Source organism: Otolemur garnettii, unplaced genomic scaffold, assembly GCF_000181295.1.
Source record: "Otolemur garnettii isolate 467f Iridium unplaced genomic scaffold, OtoGar3 scaffold00003, whole genome shotgun sequence".
NCBI classification, from domain to species: domain Eukaryota; kingdom Metazoa; phylum Chordata; class Mammalia; order Primates; family Galagidae; genus Otolemur; species Otolemur garnettii.
Window position 1 is genome coordinate 40,115,686 of NW_003852398.1, and position 23,511 is coordinate 40,139,196.

The 23,511-nt window shown below is 50.1% G+C and overlaps 1 protein-coding gene across 3 annotated transcripts in view; it reads right to left on the bottom strand.

Moving 5' to 3' along the window:
• SLC25A48 (solute carrier family 25 member 48) overlaps window positions 1-23,043 on the bottom strand; it is a 40,204-nt gene extending 17,161 nt beyond the window's left edge. For all 3 annotated transcript variants that reach the window (XM_003782174.3, XM_012809145.1, XM_023516104.1), the window contains exons 1-4: window positions 22,821-23,043; window positions 18,485-18,528; window positions 9,968-10,039; window positions 7,762-8,020 (exon numbers count right to left, since the gene is read on the bottom strand). In XM_003782174.3, coding sequence (XP_003782222.1) covers window positions 7,762-8,020; window positions 9,968-10,039; window positions 18,485-18,528; window positions 22,821-22,866 — 421 coding nt within the window. In that variant the 5' untranslated portion in view covers window positions 22,867-23,043. The remainder of the gene's footprint in view (window positions 1-7,761; window positions 8,021-9,967; window positions 10,040-18,484; window positions 18,529-22,820) is intronic.
• Between the last annotated feature and the right edge of the window lie 468 nt (window positions 23,044-23,511).

The window sequence follows — 23,511 nt, forward strand, 5'->3', positions numbered from 1 at the left end:
AACCCGCCACCTTAGGTTTATGTGGCTGGCGCCTTAGCTGCTTGAGCCACAGGCACCAAGCCAGGGCTAATAATTTTTAAAAGGAGGGCTTCTTTACAGCCACATTACTGTAAAAGGCACAACCACCTGAACCCAGGACATTTCCCCCTGCTCACCAAGGGGCAGGGTGCCCAGGAGCCACCCTTATGAAGCTGGAAGAGTTTAAGTGGCAGGATGACTGCTGGTTATTGTGCAATGGTGTGAGCCCCAAATGGAAATTCCCTTTACATTGCAGCAATGGCTGCTGTATTCAATAGAGCCCTTCTGGATAACAATTTGCAATATGTACAAAGAATGTTAAAAATAGCTATGACCCTTTGACCTTCTCAAGAATCAAAGACTCTGCACACTTAAGCCTAAATGTGAAAGGCTGATCACATCACTATTTAAGATGTGAAAAACTGTAAACAACCTAAGTGTTCACAAGTACGAAGATCACTAAGTAACGTATTTGCTGTAGTACAGCTAACACGTACTTCATGTCTTCAATACACCAGACATTGCACTAGGTTTTCACGGACACCCCATACCATCCCAGCAATGAAGTCGCTGTTAATGCCATGCCTGATTTGCAGGTGGGTGAACTGAGGCTTGGTGACTGGGTGAGCGGGCTGGTTTCTCTGCTTTGGTAGAGGTAGAATTAAAAGCAGTTGGTCTAATTCTGGAAGCTGAACTCTATACTATATCGATCCTCTCAATCAAGCATCCTCAAACCACAGCCCGCGGGCCACATGTGGCCTGCCTAGGACATTTATCCAGCCCGCCGGGTGTTTTTGCCACCGCTGCCTATTCTGCTTAGCAGTCGACTTTTCCTGGGGCCTGCAGTCCGGCCCTCCAACAACAGTGCACTGGCCCCCTTTAAAAAGTTTGAGGACCCCTGCATATTATGTGTGTGTGTCTGCATCTGTGTATTTGATGGAATATTACACATCATTTAAAATATTCCCATCTATTTAAAATAATTTTATATGCTATTTTAATGACATGGAAAATATTTCTGTTGTGATGTTGAGTTAAAAATCAGATACGAAATTATCCATAAGGCATGATCACAACCTCCGAAAATCTTTAATCTGTGCCTGTACGTACATGTAGACAGAAATGGAAACAGTACTCTCTTATATTTGGGTAGATGTATATTTGCTCCCTCTACTTACAATGTTTTGTAGTTTGCACATTTTCAACCACTAATACACAACCAGGAGGGACTCACTGGCCTCCGGTCCACCTGTCACATGCCCCAAATGAGAAAAGCTGGGGGCTTCTGGCACCTGGCTTCAGTAGGTGGGCGCTATCTCTCCCATCACCTGGCATCACCCTGGAAGCAGATTAGCAATGATGGAGTAAAATCACAAGCCAGGGGCAATGCTGCCCTGCCCCAAACTGCCTAGAAATGCCTATGGCAGCAGAGTTGCCACACAGATTGGGCCTGACCCAGAGCACAGACCATAGCCAACCCTGACCCCAGCCCCATTTTCTCTATTTCACACAGTTGTGGGTTGCATGGTGCTCTGTCTGTTTTTAATTGAGTTATCTAATCATCTCCAACTGAAATACCTCATAGAAAAATCTAGTCCTCTGTCTTCTCTTAAAAATCAGAGAACGCAGGCGGCACCTGTGGCTCAGTGGGTAGGGCGCCGGCCCCATATACTGAGGGTGGTGGGTTCAAACCCAACCCCGGCCAAACTGCAACAAAAAAAATAGCTGGGCATTGTGGTGGGTGCCTGTGGTCCCAGCTACTTGGGAGGTTGAGGCAGGAGAATTGCCTAAGCCCAGGAGTGGGAGGTTGCTGTGAGCAGTATTAATGCCAGGGCACTCTACCCAGGGCGATAGAGTGAGACTCTGTCTCTCAAAAAAAAAAAAAAAAAAAGAAATCAGAGAATGCAAAGCCATCAGGCCACATGGCTACAGTCAGCTGAAACAGGGTTGTGGCCACCTCCTTGGACAGGATGTAGACCCAGACTGCCACAGTCCCAACTGCCTGCCAGACACCTCCCAGGCACTGACGCGGAATGTTGTGCTTGTACTGCTATGTTTCTAATAGCAGAGTGAAGCAGAAGGTAAAATATATTCTAAGTTCATGTTTCAATCAAAAGAGGAAAAAGGAAACATGGGCTAGGAGGACTGTAGTCTTAAGAAAAGTGGAAGAGTACAAATAAAAAATATAGTATAACAACTAAAAAAAATAAAGAAAGAAAAGTGGGAGAGAACTCATTTCTCAGGCACCTCTGCTCTCTTATGTTAGCTTCCTCTCCCAATGGGTTTCTAAGTTTCCTACCTCTGTCCTAGACGGTGGAGGGTCCCTGAGGAAGACGTTAACACACACACACACATTCCCTCTTATTTTCTGGAGAGATTCTTGGCAGAAAATACTGCCTGCTGGCCCTTGGTCTGGCTCCCCACCTCTTCCCCACTAGTGGGTCCTGCACAGCACCTCAGTCACCTAAGATCTTTCCCCGAGCAACTGGAGGCTAAGAGTAGCCCCGCAGAGTGGGGACATGTGCCTTAGACCCACCCCTGGGAACCCAGGAGCCATGCCCATTACTTGGCCGGTGTCCTTTTGGAGACATGCTCCTAGCCTGCAGCCCCCCTCACGTGTGAAGCTATTTGGTGAATGATGATTTTGTGCACAGGCCCAGGTGTTAGTGAAGTTGTTGTTGCCTCTGCTTCCATAAAACCCAGGCAAAGGCAGAAACTGCTTTCAGTGGGCTCTGAGTCAGACCTCCTAGACCCATGTCTCTGCTCTCCTCCCCCTGGGGGAGTGACCTCAGGTTATGGGACCTCTGAGTCTCAGGCTCCCCTCTGAAAATGCCTAGGAATTAGGTTGTTATGAAGATTAAAAGCGTGACAAGTTCTTAGCACAGTGGCTGGTACACAAGAAGGGTTCAGTAAACACCGGCTTTCAGCCCTCACTGCTGCGACTGTTCTGACTTAACCCAGATCACGCAGTGTGTGGGATGCTATTGAGGTGGGTCCACCAATCCTGGTCTCTACCCTGCCTTCACTCCCTCAGCTAAAACATCTTTGCCTCTGCACCATGACCTAAGACCCTGGGCCTGGATGCTAATGACTCAGCTTTGCAGAGTTGAGAAATGCTTGCCTGGCAGAGCCTTCCATAGCCTCCAAGGGCCTTCTTCATGCTCCCAAAAGGTCAGCTTCCTGGCACATGGGGAAGGACAGAACAAACACGTGTTCATTTTCTGTTGCTGCCCCAAGGGGTTTATTTAAGAGAACTGGTTTCCTTCTGGCACCACAGATGAATGGACATGGACAACCTGGGGCCATGAGGGGTTGCCATACTGGAGTAGGATCAGAGAATCTTTCCAAGATGCACCCATGCCTCCCATGTTGGACGGGCAGGGAGGGTCCCTGTGTTCTCACTGCTGGATGGATTCACATGGAGACAGGGCCTAAGGACAAGGCTTCCTGGATGGGAGATCTGAGAGGTCCTGGCATACAGTGGGCTTGTCAGATAAATGATCAGAGGTGCCAATCATACCTATCTCATACTGTCGTGGTGGATATTAACTGAGGCAATGGGTGTACAGCACTTCACATGAGCAGCACCTGGCCCACAGTGGGCACTTAACAACACCAGTAGCTGCTACTGGTGGCTGCTCAGCTCCCTAACATTAGCCAAGAGCTGTAAACCCTACTTTGGGGCCCACACTTGAGTCCAGCCACTCCCTGACTGCCTCTCACCCTTTCTCTGGTCTCATCTTCCTCTCCCAGGAAAGATGCCTCAGGACTCCCTATCACCCATGCCCTGTCCTGACATCATTCTAGCATTCTCTAGAGAGTAAGGCAGGGTGCAGGAGGCCATAACAGAGGATAAAACCAAATGGTGTCAAGAAAATGCATCAATTAATTTGCTTCCAAATGTCCCAGGCTTTGAGACAGCCTGGCTTCCCAGTTGGCTGAAGCCCCCATCTTAGCCATGTATACCTACCTGTAAGGTGCCCAGGTGGGGATGGAGGTGGGGCTGCTGCCATAAGCCAAGGACCCTCACTGCTGAGACTCTTCTAACATCTGGACCCCAAAGAGTTTTAAGACTTACAGAGAGATTTCCTCTGTGCCCAACACCAGGGCAAGCTTTCCTGAAGTAGTCGCAATAGAGGAAACAGCCAACCTGGGCTCTGTGCCCGCTCATGATGCCTTTGATTCTCTTCATTTTTGTTTGTGCCTCTGGGATGGGACGAGATCAGCTGGTTTCACACATTTCTCAGAGGCCGAGCCCTTTTATCAGAATTAACTGCGCTGAGATGTGAGTTAGTATGTGAGTGAGGATCTGCCAGCCTCCATCTCCCTGCTGGTCCTGTTCTGTCCTGCACATCCCCATGTGAAGTGACTGTGGGCCTGGGGCTATGTGCCATACATCCTTGGCCCCCTGGGGGGAACATCAGCACTGGGCTCAGAGGATTGCAGACCCTGTCCTGGACACTTTCTATGCTGGGGTGCTGGGCTGAGACGCTCCTGAAGTGAGCTGCTCGGGCTCTGGGTGTGACACATGGTAGAGACCCCACCTCCATAGGCAGAGGGGTTACTAGGGAGAATCAGCCTGGACACCACCTGCCTGATCAGATGTCTAAGGGAGCAGGAAGGGCCCGTGGATCCAGCCCTTCCGTGACACACATAGGGAGCCTGAGGCACAGGAGGGGCAGTAACTTGCCTGAGGAGATGGAAATGAGGGTGGAGCCAGCTAAGAGTCCAGGCACTGTCTTCTATGACCCGAGCCCCAGCTTGTCCCTCCTTCTCTGCTACACAAAGCAAGTGTTTTTCCGTTCTTTGCACTCTCCTGCAGAACAGCCGCTCCCCCTCCCAGGAAAGATGCGAAAACTTTCCCAGAGTGGGGGAATGAGAGCTGCAGCAGTGGTGCGGAAGCGGCTCCCTGAACCAAGATGTGACGCTAAGGGAGGGCCCAGGGACAGGCCAGGGCAGGGCGCTGGGCTCTGGGATAAAACTCAGTCAGCTGGGGATGGCTTCATAGGCATGAGGCCTGTGCAGTCACAAGGGCCCACACTTGGCTTCATGCTCAGCTGTGGCCATTGCAAAATGTGTCATGAGTTTTGACCGAGGGCCCCTCCCTGTATTTTCATCTTGCGTTGGATACTGAACGTTACACAACTAGTTCTCGCTCAGCAGTCCCTAAGTGTACGACATTGAGTTAAGTATCTTAACCAGTGGGAACCTCAGTTTTCTTATCTGTAAAATGAAGATAATAACAGCACCTGCTTCCCAGAACTGCTATGAAGAGGGACTCAAAGAACATGCAGAACGCTTAGCAGGTGCCTGGCACGCAGCACTTCCCTAAGTGACGGTTGTTACTACTGCAGACAAAATAGGAATACAAGCCTGCCTCATTTTGTGGCACTTTACTTTATTGCATTCTCAAATAATGCATTCTTTTTACAAATTGAAGACTTCCAACCAACCCTGCATCAAGCAACTATCTCAGCACCATTTTTCCAACGTCATGTATTCCCTTTTGTGTCTGTCTCTGTCACCTGTTGGGGACCCTCTCAATATCTCAGGCTTTTTCATTGTCATTTTGTCTGTTTGGTGATGTGATCAGTGATCTTTGATGTTACTGTTTAATTGTTTAGAGATGTCACAAACAACACCCGTATAAAGCAGCGAACTTAATGGACAAATACTGTGTGTGCTGACTGCTCCATTCCCCCATCTTTTTTCCTCTCCTTGGGCCTCCCTATCCTCTAAGCCACAACAATATTGAAATCAAGCCAATGAGTAACCCTACAATGGCTTCTAAGTACTGAAGTGAAAGGAAGAGTCACATGTTTCTCACTTTAAATCAAAAGCTAGAAATGATTAAACAGTGAGGAAGGCACTTCAGAAGCTGAGCCAGACCCAAAGCCAGGCTCTGGCCTCTTGTGCAAAACAGGTAGCCAAGCTGTGACTGCAAAGAAACTGTTATTGAAGGAAATTAAAAGTGCTACTTCCATGAACACAGAAATGATAAAGTGAAACCGCCATAATCCTGATACAGAGAAAGTCTGTTCTAAATATAAAATCAAACATTTTTGCTGCAACATTTCTTTGAAGCCTAATCATAGCAAGGCCCTGACTCTTTTCAGTTCTATGAAGGCTGAGAGAGGTGGGGAAGCTACAGAAGAAAAGCTAGAAGCTAACAGAGGTTGGTTCATGAGGTTTAAGGAACAAAGCCCTCTCCATAACAGCAAAGTTCAAGGTGAAGCAGCAGGTGCTGATGGAGCAGCTGCAGCAAGTTATCAAGAAGATCCAGCTGAGATAACAGGTGAAGGTGGCTACACTCAACAACAGATTTTCAGTGTGTGTAAAACAGTCTCATCCTGGAAGCGGATGCCTTCCAGGATTTTCACAGCTAGGAAGGAGAAGTCATGTCTGACCTCAAAGCTTCCGAGGACAGGCTGACTCTCTTGTTAGGGGCTAAGATAGCAGGTGATTTAAATTGAAGCCAGTGCTCATTCTGAAAGTCCCGTGGCCCTTGAGAGTAATGCTGAATCTACTCTGCCTGTGCTCTAGAAAAGGAACACAAACCCTGGATGACAGCACATCTGTTTATAGAAGGGCTTATAGAATATTTTAAGTCCACTGTTGAGACTCTGTGCTCAGAAAAAAGATTTCTTTCAAAATATTACTGCTCATGGACAATGTACTCGGTTACCCAAGAGCTCTGATAAATACAAGGAGATTAATGTTTTCGTGCCTGTTAATACAAAATCCATCCTGCAACCCATGGATCAGGGAGCTGTTTTGACTTTCAAGTTGTATTACTCAAGGAAAACATTTCATAAGGCTACAGCTGCCATAAATAATGATTCCAGTGACGGATCTGAACAAGGTAAATTAAAAGCTTTCTGGAATAAATTCACCATTCTAGATGTTGTTAAAAACATTCACGCTTTATGGGGGAGGTCCAAATATCAACATTAACAGAGTTTGGAAAAAATTGATTCCAACCCTCGTGGAGTACTTTGAAGGTTTCAATACTTTGGTGGAAGAAGTCAGTGTAATTAGAAGAGTATAATTAGAATTGGAGCCTGAGGCGTGACTGAATTGCTGAGATCTCACAATAAAACTTCAGTGGATGAGGAGTCATGATGATTTGAATATTTCATAAACTTAGTTGACAAAGCAGTGTCAGGGTTTGAGACAATCGATTCCAATTCTGAAAGGAGTTCCACTGTGGGTAAAATGCCATCATAGGGCATCTCATGCTACAGAGAACTCCTTTGTGAAAGGAACAGTCAGTAAACGTGCCTAACTTCGTTATTGTCTTATTCTAAGACATTGCCACAGTCACCCCAACTTTCATCACCTACCACCCCAATCTGTCAGCAGCCATCAGTACCAAGGTAAGACCCTGTACCAGCAAAAAAGATTACTACCTGCTGAAGGCTTAGGTGATCATTAGCATTCTTTAGCAATCAAGTCTTTTTGATGAAGGTATGAACGTTGTTTCTTTAGACATAATGCTATTGCACACTTAACAGACCACAGTACAGTGTAAACGTGACTTTTACATGCACTGGAATACCACAAAATTCATGATAGTCTGGAACCAGACATGCAACATCTCCCAGGCGTAATTGTCATTACAGGCTGTTATGTGACAACAGGATACCCTGCTCCATAATAAAGATGTTAAGTACTTCCCAGGTCTGGCAAACCAGGAAAGGGTCACAGGTCCCCAGACACCAGGCTGCCCTACCAGCCTCTTACCTGCCTGAAAGGGCTGTGTCTGCATCTGCAGTCGGATCTTGATGAGGTCCACGGGTCCACCCAGCCCCACGGAGACCACGCCAGCCACCATGCTGGCCAGGAGCAGGTCTGGCAGCGTTCGGGGAGGGCTGGCCTCGGGCTCCCCACAGCGGTGCTGGCTGAGGAACCTCTGCGTGTTACTGAAGACCCCAAACACCACCGAGTTGTAGACAGCAATGCTGGCCAGGGGAAAGGACATTCCCTTGAAGAAGCCAAGCACCTATGGCGAAGCCCAGTAGAAGAGGCGTGAGGGCCCAGGGCTTCCTCTGGGGCTCTGCTTGCCTAGAGGCTGCCCTCGCTCCCGTGCAGGACACCTGCCCTCCTGACTCTGCGGGCTGGTGGGGGAGACACCAAGGACAAATGAGCCCGTGCGTCAGTGAAGAGAGGAGAAAAGGACATTGCTGTGACAGGAGAGGTCCGGGGGTGGCTGCTGCACCGCTGGGCTGGCATTCCTGCCCTGGTGAGGACCCGGCTTCTGTGTGACGCTCTGTTTCCTGCATGATGGGGTCCTGGCCTGGAACCTGCACTGGCTGCTAGAGTGGCTGTGGCCGGGGGGCAGCCTGAGGTGCCCTGAGGGGCATTGACTTTCCAAGCATCACAAGCTGCCTCTTCATTTGCCACTCAGACAAATGCATTCCCTAGAGCACATGCCATGTGCCTGGCCCTGGGAGACACATGCGAAAAAGCCCCACTGAGTCTGTAGTCTGGGGCAGGGCAGGGCGGGGCAGGGCAGGGTGGGGCAGGGCGGGGCATGGCACAGACAAACTGACAGACAGTTATGAGAGAGTCCACTAAGCCTATGGTGGGGATTAAGAAGGGGAGCCTGGGCCAGGCTATACATTAGTGCCCAGGAGAGTGGGTGTCCCCTGACAGAGCTTCTGGACAGGGAGCCCCCGGACACAGGGAGGGACTTGGTGCACACAGGATGCAGGAGGCTGAGGAGAAGGTGCTGTGGGTTGGGGTTGAATTCCTGTCTATATTGCATCCTCCATGAACACTACATTTGCTCCAAGAAAAACTGGAAAATTCCACAGTCCTTTGGAGAAGTTGTTAGGGCAACACAGTGTGCCAAAGATGAAAAAGTGGTAAACAGCCATTGTGCGGACTCTAGTGCCCAAATCCACCGTCCTGACTGTGCGGACCCTTGTTGCTAGAGGCAGGATGCCACACACACACATGAATGCATACACACACGCACGTGTACACACACCCTGCTTCACGCTCTTCCACCATAACAAGGTCCCTCAGATAACCTGGGATGCTGCTTAGCCATGAGCAGCTGTGTCTCAGGGAAACTGCCCGCAGTCCCCATCAACACCCAGGCCCTGGACATGTGCCAAAGGAGAATCAACAGCTGCTTTCAGGGGACTGTGGAATTGCGCAGCAAACCTGGGAACACCAGATTTGTGGTGCTCACACTGATTTAAAGCAGCTGATCAAGGGAGGCAAAACAACACCCCTGCATAAGGCCTGCTAGGGGCTGGCAGGAGGCTTCCGAGACCAGGGGCACTTGTTAGGATGGAGCCTAGTGGAGGCAACAGTCACAATTTCCAGTGACTCAAGGAAAAGCTGCTGCGGTGCCCCCTGACCATTTCTTTAATTCTGGTCATTCCATTTAAATTTTAAAATTTATTCTAAATTGCCCAAAGAGGGGCTGTAGAAAGTCTTCCTAAGCACGTGCTCATTCTCAAGCACATTCCTGATGCATCACCTACAAAACATTATTCAGATTTCCCCTTTAAAAGAAAGAGCCTGGGCTGTGTGGTCCCCAGCGGCCTGGGTGCAAATGAGCTCTGACGTCTGGCCTGGGAAGAACCTGGCTCCACCCCGCCAGGTGAAGGCACGCGGTTTCCCTGCCACTCATTCCTCTCTGAAAAACTGGCAGGTCACTGTGTTTTTGCAAAAAGTTTCCACACCATGGTTCTAAATTCCTCAGGATTTCTCCAGAGTGTACACGGAACCAGGTCCCCTCCCCCCAACAACGTTGCACAAGGTGGCAGGGATAAGATTAGGTGCTGTGAAATATCTGAGGTGTGGTATGAGATGAGAATACGAGGCCCTGCCCGGCATGCTGGTACAGGGCTGTGTCCTGGTCCCCAGGCCCCAGGGAGGCCCAGAGGATGGTGGACACCATGCCACTCCACCCACCCAGGGGCCCGGCACTTACACTCTCCCGCCTGTACACGGTGCGGATACAGCCGAGGGTGCTCCTGTAGCCGACACCAGCCTGCAGGCGAGTCTGTGGAGAGAGGGAAGGGCACAGAGATCATTCACATCCCCAATGCCCAAAAAGATGCCCAGGGAGGGGAAAGCCCTGACCAGAGAGACCCAGCAAGAAGGAGGTCTGGGTTTCAGTCCTGCTCAGGCTGGCGCTCTGCCCTCTGCATGTCTGCCTCCCACTCCTGCCCCGCTCAGACCTGCTCACACACGAGAAGCCCACTTTGCTGAGAAGGACAGAGCCAGCTAGTTGTGCAAAAATGGTGGTTGTCAGGGGAGGTGTGATCCTTGCCTCTTGAGGACAAAAAGTCTATAGAGCTTTGTAGAGCTTCATCTATAGCTCTACCCTGGCTGCTGTCTGCCCTTCAAAATGCCTCTGGGGGGCCTGCTCTTCTCACGCCACTTCCAGAGGCACCACCCTAGGCCACTCACCTTCACCCTCCCTGGGACAACGTCGTGGCCTCCTGCTTCTCTCACACTTCCGCCCTCTCTCTACATAGCAGTCAAACTGATCTTTGTCAAACATCAGAGAAGCTGGGAGCACTTCTGTTTAAAGTTCTCCAGTGGCCTCCATGCAAACTTAGAATATATTCCTCACTCTTTACCAGCACCAAGGAGGCCCTAGGGGGAGCCCGGCCTGCCTCTCACCCCTGTGTGCCATTGCCTCACCTGCCATATCCTCCATGTCCACCCCGCAGCATGTTCCCAGACCCTGAGCAGCCACTGTTCCCTGCCCGCAGGCCTTGCCTTCCCCTGGAAGGCTCTTTCCTCAGCTACTGCTTTTGAGTCTGAGCTGAAAGGTTGCGAAAATCCTATTTGATTATGCAGTGTTACCTTACTAAGGCAGGTCTCCTGTCTTACTTTCCTCTTGGCCCCAGAGCTGAGTGCAGACTGGCACAGTGGCCCTTCACCCTGGCTGTGAGAGGGATGATGAAGGCACAGTGATGGGGACACCAGCTGACAGGCACAGTGGTCTGAGTAAGCCCATCCAAGCACCCAGAGCACCTTCACCCTGGTCTCAGACCGTTCCACTTCATTTAAAATGTGCAGCCTATAATTCTCCACCAAAACGCCTCAGCATTCCCGGCAGGCCACAGCTGGAGAGGAAGGAGCTATGAGAGCCCCTAAAAGGTGATACTGGCCCTGTCCCCACAGAACCCAGTCAGCAGCAAGGAGCTGAGACCGGGGAAGCAGGCTAACTCTTCCCACAAACAGCCCAAGTTCAACTCCGCAGACCGATGGAGAAGGCCCTGGAAGAACACACACCAGAACAACAGCAGTCTCGGACTGAAAACCTCAGGGGATGTTTCTCTGCTTGGGAATTGTCTGCATTTTCCAACTTTCCTATAATAAGCAGGTGTTACTTTTATTATTTTTAGCTTATAGAGTTTTATCTTGCCCCTCCCGTGAGCTAATGACCGCAGCTAGTAGCATGAAAAAGCATTTAAGAAATATCCATCTAGTATTGCTAGAAACGGGGCAGTGTGTGGCATCACCCTGCTCATCAGTATTGCTCTCACAATCAGAGAAACCCAAGAGGAAAGCCTGGATCACAGAATAATTTCAAAGCCATGCAGAGCATTCAGGGAGGCTAGCACTGAGGCCAGCAGCAAAACTCAAGTCTCTAGAATCTTCCCCAATGACAGTAGGAGCTGGCATTTAGTGTGCACCAACTGCATACTAGGCATCTTATAGAATTATGTCACCAAACCCCACAAATTCTCTAAGGCATGGATGCCATCCTCATTTTACAGATGAAGAAAGCTGACTCCTTGCACCAGTTTCCTGTGGCTGCTGCAATAAATTACCGCAAACTTAGTGGCTTAAAACAACACAGATTTATTGTCCCACAGTTCTAGGGACCAGAAATCTGAAAGGGGTCTCAGTGAGTTGAAACTGAAGAGCCAGCAGGGCCACTCTCCCTGTGGAGGCTCTAGGGGAGAGTCTGTTTCCTTGTCTCTTCCAGAGTCTGGAGGCCCCCGTGTCACATTGCCTTTCTCTCCCTTCTGCTGTCACAGGCCCTCTTTCTCTTCTGCGGGAGGAACTCCAAATCTCCTCTGCCTCCCTCTCACCCAGACACTTGTGATTGCATTTAGGATCCTTCCAGATAATTCATCTCTCCATCTCAAGGGCCCCCGTTTAATCACACCTACAAATCCCTTTTGCCCTATATGGTGACATTCACAGGTTCCAGAGAGGCAGAACCTCCTGGGGGTCTTTATTCTGCCAGCCACACTCCTGCACACTGTTCTCCCAAGGGCCTGCCAGCCTGGACCACCTCCCTTCAGCTCACCCTCAAGGCCTATCGCCTGGTTGTAGCCATGATATTCCCACCAACCTCTGTCCCGCGGAGACCAAAGAAAAATCTAGCCCAAACTATTGACCAGGTATGACTGTCCTGCAGGTTGGGCTCTCCAAACTGTACACAGTGTTTGGCATACAGTAGGCGCTCAGTGAACACCTATGAAAGGAAGGGAAGAAGGAAGCAGTCTCCCCAGCCAGCCTCAGGGCCTTTAGTAATTAGGTAGAGCGGGGACTCTGCTCTACCAAGGTCCACAAACTACGTGTATTTGAGAGCTGACTCTGAACACAGATGCCCAGAGCCCTCATTTTGGACCTGGAGAATTATGGGCTCTGCTATTGTCTTTCTCACCCTTCCTGGTTATGCCAAATCAAGGCCATTTTAAGACTTGCTTAGATCTTGGACTCTGTTACTTTGTAAGCCTGTCCCATATCATATTAAGCATCACAAAACTACATATAACCTTATGTATTTAATGTACATGCCACGATCTACCTCAAAGTTGATTTGCATTTAACTATGTAACATAAGGTTCTGTTTTGTAAACATTTAGCGAAGAATTAATTCCACTTCGCACTTGTCTTCGTCTATAGTGTTTTCTCAGGTCTCACGCTTTCCTGGGTCCTGTGTGCACAGTGGAAGATCAGGACCCTGCACAGAACATTTGCCCAGCACTGATCCTCATATCAGGGGCACCATGAGCTCATGCTCCTCCAGTTCATGGTTTCCATCTGAAGCTCTCAGGAACCCAGAGGTAAAAACCCATGGACAGAGGGGTTTCCACCTCACCCAGGGAGTGAGATGGCTAGAGCCTCAATGCTGAGAGTCAGACCCCTCTCTGGCCTGCTCCCAAGTCCCCTGACCTGATAGATCAGGCCATGCTTTGGCTGTCCTGGGTCAACAGGCATGCCTGAGGTTGCACTGGGCAGTCAGGAGGCAGCCTGGAGTGACAGGGGTCACACCAGAGCAAGGCAAGAAGCCCTACTGGGATGTTCATGAGGGGGAAGCAGACACCCCCAAAGCCTGCCTATTGATACCCATCCAGGTGGTCTACAGGCAGTGAGCCCTGACCAGACTCTGGCCACCTTGAGGCAAATACACCCTCCTAAATGCACCAGCTGTGCTTTCCAGACCTGCAACAGGTACCCAAGGATAGAGGGAAGAGGCTTTGACATGGTCAGCAGCCCAGGACCTGATAGCTGGCTTATTCCACAGGCAAGCCCTGGGAACACAGGCAAGTCATTGATCTGCCCCCCTGCTCCTCACCCATCTGTCCATAAGGGCAGGGTCATCTCACTCACTGTTCTACCTCCAGTGCCTCTGTCATGAGCAGGCCTTATGACAGCTCCACCAGGGAGGTGCCCCCCTTATAGGCAATGAAATCGAGGCTCAGGCAGGTTAAGTGCTGTGTCCTGGGTCACAGGAGCACAGAGGATGAGGCCAAGACTGGATTTCAGCTTATTCATACTTGCCTGGGCCTTTCTCAGTGGGGCAGGGACTCTAGAGAAAATGCCAGCCAGAAGGAAGAAAGATGTTTCGGCATGCTACAGAGCCCTGCACCACACCAGGCTGGACCTGAGTCAGGCCATGTGCTATGCCAGACCATGGCCCAGCATGAGGGTCTCAGGCACAGAGGCTGAACCTTATGTCTTGGAAGTATCCCCTCCAATGGCCCACGGGACAGAGTTAGGAGAAGGAAGAGCACCCCCTTTCTCAGGCCACTGGGCTAGGCTTGCCTATACAGAGAGGAAGGGACCACTGCTCCCCTAAATTTCTCTAAGTGCAATGACTAGTGTCATTAAAAGGAGGGGCCGAGTTACACAGAGAGATGCAGGGGGGAACGCCACACTGAGACACAGGCAGAGGCTGGGAGACAGGCATGAGATGGCTGGTCCCTCGGAACCCCGGAAAAAAACCAACACCTTGAATTGGATTTCCTGCTTTCCGAACTGTGAGGAAATAAATTCCAGTTGTTTTAACCTACTCATTTTGGTAGTAATCCATTAGAGTGGCCCAAGGAAACTAATACATCCCCCCAAGTTTTTACAGTGAAATCTCTCCTACCTAATTCAACAACGGCATGGTCCTAACTCCTTCAAGTCAACCAGACTTAGAGACACAGTCACCCTTTTCTTTTCTGGGAGGACAGAGGTGGGACTGTGAGGAGCAGCTCCAGGTGTACAGCCGAGGAGGCCACTTGGAAGAATGACTGTTGCCTCTTGAGGTGTCCCCATGGCCCCCAGAGAGAAATTATATATCCCATTTCAATCAGAGAATTTTAAAAACATTCTCCAGCTTTGGTTAAAATCCTACTAGACATTGTCACATGATGTGGTAACTTAGATAAAATTAATTTATATGGAATAAAATTAATTTTTAATTTATATGGTAACTTAGATAAAATAGTAGTTACCTACTTTGAATGCCTGCTGGGTACCAGGAACAACTTTCTGATCTTTTATTTACCCTCTGAGCCCGAGATTAGTACCCTGTTTAATAAAAGGCCATGCAAACAGGAAATGGCAAAAACAGGATTCAGACCCAGAGCCTGCGTGGTGGTTCCAAAGCCTGTCTTTCTGGCTCAGCCACAATGCCCTTCAGTCCATCACACTGGATGGGTTTGTCCTCGAGCCCTGGAGAGGGCTGATGAGGAACGAGTTAGGTGAGTTTGGGAGAATAGAAGATGCTACGAATAATCTGCGCTTTCAAGGAGACATTAAAGACTATATCCAAGCCTTCCAAGTGTCCCCCACCCCCAGCCCTGGAGAAATACGTGGCTACATCCTGAGCTGGCTGAGGCCCAGGACAGCGTTTCCTGCACCAGACACTCACCCAGAGGTGTGCTCAGCTCTGTCTGTGCTAAGTTGTGCTCCAAACAGGGCTGAGTCAGAGGCCATGGGCTGAGGAAGTCCAGCCTGGGCAAGACACTAGCCACCTCCAGTGGAGGGCAGAGAGCTCAGTGGACATCGCAGCTACAACAGAGGTGAGGATGGTGTCTGAGAGCCTGGCCTGGCTTGGCTCTGGACAGCCCTGGGTAGTGCCTAGCATGGGCCCTGCCTTTGAACAGCAGTGACTTTCAGACACCAACTAGCTGCAGAGCCCTCTGTAGTGTGTGTTCATGGCCAGCAGGAGGCAGACAGTGAGGACCCGGGCCCATCCAGCAGCCCCATTCTCCCTGGGCTTCTCCCAGCACCTATATCACACCCCTGTGCACCTCATGACTCTCACTGCATACAAACCATCCTTCTTTGTTTTCATAGATGGGGAACATAGATGGAGACCTATTTCCACCCTTGGGCCTTTGCACTAGCTCGTCCTCCTGCCATAAGCGCTCTGACCCCAGGTCGGGGTATCTGGCTCATGATGCCATTTGAGTCTCAACTTAGCTGCCACCCTGCAGAGAGCACACCCTCCCCCTCCAGCCCCTGCTGTAGGGGAGTCCCTCACCACAGTGCTTAGTTCTATTGTCCTCATAATACCTGCTACTTCCTATAAATGTTTGTTCATTAATTATGTTCCCTAATTATTATGTACCACTGTCCTAAAAATATTTGTCCTCTCTCACTGCTGGATCCTCAGACCCTAGGTCAAATTAGGGCAGGTGGATACTGAACCATGGACAGTTGAGTGCCTGATGCCCCTCCCTCACAGTTGCCAGGCTGGCTCCACTGGCACCCCCCCAACCCCCTCCCCGACAATAGCACAACGAGGAGGCTTCTTGCCCAGCCCTGCTCGCTTCTCTCCACCACCTTCTCTCAGCCACTCAAATGAGTGCTTGGCATTTTGGCACTTCCTGACAAACCAGACTCTTTATCTTCTACCCAGGAGGCTCCCGGTGGCAGCAGAGGTCTGGGCCCTCCCTGGAGCAAACATACTCTCCTGGGGGCCTAAGATTGATTGCTGCCTCTGCTCAGACACTAGGCCCAAGGCCTTGCCCCCTTGCCGCCTTGCCCTAGGAATAAACATAGGGATTAGACCAGCCCTTGTGGCCCTCAGAAGCCCTGCCACAGAATTCCTTTATAAGATAAGCTTGTTTTTCATTTATTTGCAGCCCTACCCTGACTTCCTGAACCAGTGTCTCTAAGGAAGGTGGAACCTGGGACCCCCAGATAAGTCTGTTACACACTGGAGTCTAAGGACCTGAGGGGCTTCACCCATCAGGACCAGTTTTGACATCAGATAACCTAGCCTTCTGTAGTACAGAGTAGGTGTTCAATAAGTGATGAGCTCCTACGTGTCTGCTGACAATGACTGTGTGATTTCACCTTTTGCAAATCCAAGGCCTCAAGCTACTTCCTTGCTGTACATGTTTTCTAAAGTTTCCACATCTTGTGGAAATAGCCACAAAGCATTTACCTGGTGAGGGCCTAAGAACCCCCTCTCTCTCTGCAAGGGCCCCTTGAGAACTGAGCCCTGGCACTCCAGCTCTTACCAGCTCTTATGCTCAGAAAAGGGGCTGGGGAGTCTGGGCAGGCAAGGCTCACCAGGATAGTGCCAGCCTTGGCATCTGCAGCAGCCCTGGCACCCTTCCCTACACACCAGGCCTCCTGTGTCCCAACTCTGCATTCTTCCAGGATCCTCTGTTCTGGACTCCTGGGCAGCCTGAGGAGGAGGCATAGTCCTTGGCAGCTTCAGCACAAACATCTGAGGATCTCAGCCAGCCATGGCAAGGCGTGGCCTGGAGAATGATTTCCAAAGCTGAAGCCACCCCACAGCTCAGGACCATCCACCGTGGCTAAGAGCATGGTGGGGGTTATCCCCCAGAGCGGATCAGATAGGGCAGCTGCAAAATCATGCTTTTTTTAAAAGCTGCTCTGGAATAAACTTCCTTCATTCAGGGAACAACTATTGGGCCTGTGTGTTCCAAGGGCTCTAAATGTAGAGAAGGCACTGACCAGTGAGGCAGACAGACCAGGTGCAAGTTCACTGTGGGGCTTTGAGCCCCAGAAGTACCCAGATCTGAGGTCTGGGGCAGGTTCCTGAACACTGTGCCTCACTCTCCTCCTGTGTGAAATAGAAGATTATAGCTTCCCAGAGGCTTAGACCAAGTCTGCTTCTCTTACCACGGTGTGTGCCCATCTCTCAGCACTGGGCCCTGCCCACCATCCCTTCAGGTTGTGGCCTCCTCTGGGGACCCTGAACAGCCCCTTTACTACTTAAGGGAATTTCTTCCAATATTTAAGACAAGATCTCTTGAAGAAGAGAGTAGGCCTGGGCCCTGACCTAGGAGGAACCCAGTTACCATACAGGGTGGGAGGTAGAGAGAAAGGGAATTGCAGGAGCCACTTGCAAGTTCCTCTGTTCTGGACTCCAGAAATTGAGAAGGGTCTTGGAGGTCACCTTTTGTGCACAATCCAGGCAGAGCTCTAGAAAAGGATCTGGACGTCAGTCGAGGGCAAGGAGACACCATTTATGGCCATGTGCCCCGTGCATGGCTTTGAGTCCTGCTCATCACTGGAGTCCTTGGCAGGGGTAGGGGTGGGGATAGGGGTCACAGAATGCTTCTTTGTAGCATCTCACTCCTCAGTTTTAACTGAGACAAGCCCCTTCCCCTCTCTCAGAAACATCCCCAGAACAAGGAAGTTGGGTGGTCACAATGCCAAGGAAGTCTTGCTGGCTCCAGAGTGCTCCCATGTGCTTCATCAAGCTATGATGAGTTCCCATTTCCAACCTATATCCTAAGGCCCAACCTGGCATTTAAGTCCTCTGAGGACAGAGTACTGTCCTGCCTTTCCTGGTTTCTGATCCTTAGCTGTTATCGGAAACCTAGTGCATGAGTTACCCCTGCCCAAGACCCCCATCTCAGTGGCTCTTCACGCAGCTCCCCTGAAAACCAGCCCTAATCTGGGGCTGAGACACCACCTCACACTCAAAGCTTTTCCTGATTCCTCAGTTCTGCAGGACTCTTGAGGAGGACACCTGCCAGGGCCCTAGCCCCTCCCCAGCCAACTCATAAGAACCTGCATGCAGGGGCAGGACATTCACAAAAACAACATCACTTCTAAGGAATGAGGGTAGAGCTGCTCCAAGTACCCCACCTCTTAAGCTGGCAGCAGAGAGCCTGGGCAGAAGGCTCTCTGGGGTCAGACACAGCAGATACAGTCCCAGAGGCAGGCTGGAACCAGGCCTCTTTCCAAGAGATGGTGGGAAGCATGGCTACTGTACCTTGACTGTGTCCAGAGGGTGGCCAACGATGACACTGGCTGCACCTATGGATCAAAAGAGAATACCCGGTCACTCAGCCCTTGGACTCCCAGTTTGTACCAGCTGGCTCTATGGACAGGACAGAGGGCTCAGGCACGTGCATTCACTCCCTCAGCCAATGACTAGTCACTGGAGGGGGACTCAGTGTATTGGGCTTTGGCTCCGGGCACCAAGAAGAGACAGAAAAAAAAATGGAGAAAAATCTGGGCTCTGCCTTAAAAGGCAAGCACCTCCCCCCCCCCAAAAGGCGTAAAGGGACTGAGACAACTGTGTATTGGGCAAAGGAAAGGAGTGAGATCCCTACCTTACCCCCCCCCCCCACAGAATTTACTCAAAGCAGCTCAAAGACCTAAATGAAAAAGCTGAAACAGTGAAACTCTTAAAATAAAACACAGGAAAAATTTTTAAATGGGCTGGGATTTGCAACAAGCTCTTAGATATAACACCAAACACACAAGTAACAAAAGACAGAATAGATAAATTGGACTCATAAAAACTGAAAACTTCTGAGCATCGAGGGACACTATTAAGGAAGTGAAGACAACTATCTCCTATAGAAAGGGAGAAAATACGTGCAACTCATGTATTTGATCGGGTCTAGTATCCAGAATTTATTCTTTAAAAGAAAGAAAACTCTTAACAACTATAAGAAAACTTAATGGCCAAAGAACTTAAACAGACAGGTTTGTGGAGGAGATGTACAAATGGCCAACAAGCAAGTAAGCATGCCCAGCACCATTCATTAGTCTTTAGGGAAATGCACATCAAAACCACAACGAAAGCCTTCTTCGCACCCACTAGCATGAGTATTATTTTAAAAAAAGAAGAAAAGTTTAGGCACGATGTAGAGAAGTTGGAATTCTTGTACATGGCCGGTGAAAATGTAAAGCAGTGCAGTCGCTGTGGAAAGCAGTCTGTCAGTTCCTAGAAAAAGTTAAACAGGACCCTGTCATTCCCCTCCTAGGTATATATCCAAGAGTTGAAGACAGACATTCTGACAAGTTCATGTACACAGATATAACCCAAAGGTGGAAACAACCCAAATGTCCATCAACTCATGCGGGGATAAACAAAACGCAATATCTCCATACAAAGGATTTTGTTCTGAGAGAAAAACAAATTATTGATGAAGCAACATGGATGAACCTCAAAAAATATTATGCTAAAAAAAAAAGACCAGACACAAAAGGCAGCATGATAAGCTCGACCCTCATTCCTCGGCAGTGATGTTGTTTTTGTGAATGTCCTGCCCCTGCAGGTAATTCTACCTTAACAAATTACCGGACAGAGGTAAATCCACAAAGACAGAAAGCAGTTAAGGGCACCAGGGCTGGGAGAAGGGGGAAGTGGGAGTGACTATTTACTGCGAGCAGGATCTTCCTGGGTGATGAGGAAAATGTTTGGGAACTGAGTGGAGGTGAGGTTTGCACAACACCGTGGATGTACTAAATGCCACTGAATTGTACACTTTAAAGTGGTTAAGTTGAATCATGTGAATTTCAACTCAAAAGGGGAGGTGGGGCATGTGTGAAGAGAAAACCCAGGAGGGGGTGGAGGGCCTGGAGGCTCCCTAACTTCCCTGGGCCTCACTGTCAGCAGGTGTAGAGTGGGAGAGATGATAGATAGCAGGGTTCCACTGTGAGAGGGAGACCAAGTGATGAAGGTGAAGTGCCTCGCAGAGGGCCTGAACTTCTAGGATGCTCCAAAAGGAGTGCCAGCACTATAGAATTTTTAAAAAAGAAGACCCCTTTGGAGAGGTGATGAGTATGTTGTAACTTTTCACAGAAAAATATCTATCCACACACATCCTCGCAAGGCCTGTACAGTTTAGAGGGCCACTTAGATTAAGATGCTCTTGCTGTAGAAGCCGGTGAGTGAGATTGAAACAGGAGCTGTTCTTTAAAGACAAATGCCCCAGCACACTGATGAAGAAGGCCATGTGGCTGCTGGCAGAAGTGATTTAACCAGGTAAGGCAGGAAAGGAGTCCTAGACTTAGATATTAGAGAGACCAGTTAATCTCAGAACGTCGGTTCTCTGAGTCCAGAACGTCCTGTGCCCTGAACGGGGCAGAGGCAGAAGTGATGGGCCACAGAAGCTGAGCCTTCCACAGGCCTAAGGGAGCTCCCCCCGCCCCCCACAGGAGCCCCTCCCAGCAGGGGAGGAAGGAGCTCTGGTCCCCAGCCAGAGCCGCAGCCTCAGATCCAGCCTTGGTCAACACCTCCCTGCTCAGCCATTTGCCCGCCCATCTGAAAGCAGGAATGTGAAATTAAAAAAAAAAAAAAAAAGGGATTTTCAGGTCAGTGGTTTCCAGACCTTAGGACTTCACAGGCCAGTACAATCTCTAACTAGATGTGGAGGATGGAAATAGGAAAAATTTTGTCAGGGAAGGGAGTTGGGAAAGAACACAAGTATAAACAAGAAGAGGAGTTGAGATGCAGCCCCTGGTGCCGGGTGGCCTGGATTGGAGCCCCAGTGCCAGATATGCGGCCTTAGGCAGGTCAGTGAATTGCTCTGTATCTTAATTTTCTCATCTGTAAAGTGGGAATGAAACAGTAGCTACCTCACTGGAGTTGCTATAATAATCAGAGAAATATGCACAAACAGACAGAAGAGACCACATGTTGCAGGACTCAGCTTATATATATAATATCCAGGAAAGACAAATGTATGGAAAGGAGTGGTTGTTCAGGGAGAGGCAAGGAGAGAGGGCTCAACTGTCAATGGGCATGTCTTATTAGGGGATAAAAATGTTCTAAAGTTAATTTGTGGCGATGGTTGCACCACTCAATAAAGTCATTAAAAGTCATTGAGTTGTACACTGAAATTAGTGCATTTTATGATATGTAAAATCAACTTCAATAAAGTTGTTTTAAAAGAATATATATAGCATTTAAGCAGGAGTTGGAACCTAGTAAGTATTCAGTGTTACTACACTTAGCATCATTTCATGACAGAAAAAAAAAAAGGCACATTGATATTCAACTAAGCAAGAATAATCTCAGAATATCAGAATAAAGGATAATTCCCTACACTATGTGAGTTGTGAGTTATGAGTTGGGGAGGGTCCACGAGTCATCACCTTGGAGGACGGGGGGATCTCTATCTGATCACAGGCTTAGAGCTATTCTGACTCAGACCCACCCTCCAGAGCATTTCTCAAACTATCCCATTTGCAGCCTTACTAAAGCACGTTTGGTGACTTGAGGGGCAGCCCACAGAAGGTTCTCACCTTCCAAATGGTAGAAGAGGACCTGGATATGCCCAGCCAGCCTCAGGCTGCAGTCCCCTGAGAGAGACAGGTCTCAACCCAACCCAAAGGTGCCTTTGCCAACAGAATTGGCTACTGTAAAAGGAGCCACCTCTGCTCAGGAAGGTGTGAAGCAGGTGGGGACAGAGAGGTGGCCTCCTGCCAGGTGAGGGGCATGACCGGGATGTATTCAGTTTGCTGCTCTTTTCATCCTATCTTTTTTCTTTGGGGAGGGGCTGCATCTGTCCTCCTTAGATGGGTCAAAAGAAAGATATTTCTTTTTTTACAATTAGCAAAGTCCCTTAAACGTCCTCACACATAGCTGAGAGAGGAGGGAAAGGCCTTTTGGAAAGAAGGATGCAGAAGAGAGGAAATGAATGCAACCTCTGCCCAAGCACCCCATCCAGGCCCACGGAGAGGGTGCCTGGGAGCGGTGGCGAAGGGCCACCAGTGCTGGGAGGAGGCGTCTTGGAGGAAGGTGATGATTGACCGCTGCCAGGAGACCTGAGGGGTTCTTCCCAGCTGTCAACAGGCACCTGCAGCCTGAGCGCTGCTCCCTTCTCGGGGCGCTCCATCGGCTTTCTCCAGACCCTGCACCCACTACCCTAGGGCCGCCCAATCCCGGAGCTGGGCTCCCCACCACCCTGCATCCTGAGGCCAGCTGTCAAGCGCCACCCTCACACACGAGTTCCCCAGCCACGTTCCCAAATTCAGGTGCGCTCCAGGACACCGAAGGGTGTGTGCACTTCGGGAGGCTCCATTGGCTGTGTGCTTTGACCAGCTGTTTAATCATTACCAGATCAAGTTCCGCGGGTCCTGATTTTGAGGCACATCGGAAGCACAGGGTGAATGGCTGAGAAGCTCTTAGCGTTTTTCAGCTCCGCAGTAGACGAGGAATTCCAAGACCACCCGAGACAACCCGGTGCGCACGCCGAGCCGCGTGCTGAGAGCCCACAGTGCGCAGAGCTGCCTTACCGGGAGCATCACGTGCAAACTCCGCTCCCGCAGCGCTTGGTCTCGGGTCGGGGGTTCCCGGTAAGCACACTCACCTCCGATCCAGCCGGCAGCAAAGTCTTCCAACTGGAAGCTGCCCATGGCCGGTGCCGCGCGCAGCCTTGCCCTTCCCCAGCCGACCTGGGGCAGTGCCCACTCAGTGTCTGCGGGGCATGGCCCGCGGGCTAGAGCGCGGGAGAGGTAGAAAGTTGGAGACTCCGAGCGCGCTGCAGGTCCTACTCCAACCCAGTCTCCAAGTCACCAGCCGCGGGCTGCAGCTCACCTAAGTGCCTTCGGCCCGCTGACATCACGCCCCCAGTGGACCTTAAAGGCGCAGCACATCCCAAGCCCAAAGATGCAAGGGTCACCCAGTAAAATTAATTCCTTTAGCCCTCCCTTCTCCAACCAAGTCCGCCTCAGTGACTTGTGCCCAGAGCAAATGCCTCAGGGGCCCAGTGTCTTGTCTAACATTCAGCTACAGCCACAGCTCCCCAGGGGTCCAGCTCCTTACACGTCCACCTGGGGCAGGTGAAGGCAGAGATATGGGCCACTCTACTTCAAACTTCCTCTCTGTTGCCTACTCTGCACCCAGGCTGGCCTCTAGCTGGAGTCCCCTGCTCTCTGCGACACAGGGCCTTGCTGTGTGGAGGGGCTTTCGTTCCAAAGGGAGCATCTTGTCCCCCTTATGGTCTTGGTCCTGGGAAAAGGACATAGTGTCATTTGGCATCCTGCTAATTCCCATCAGGG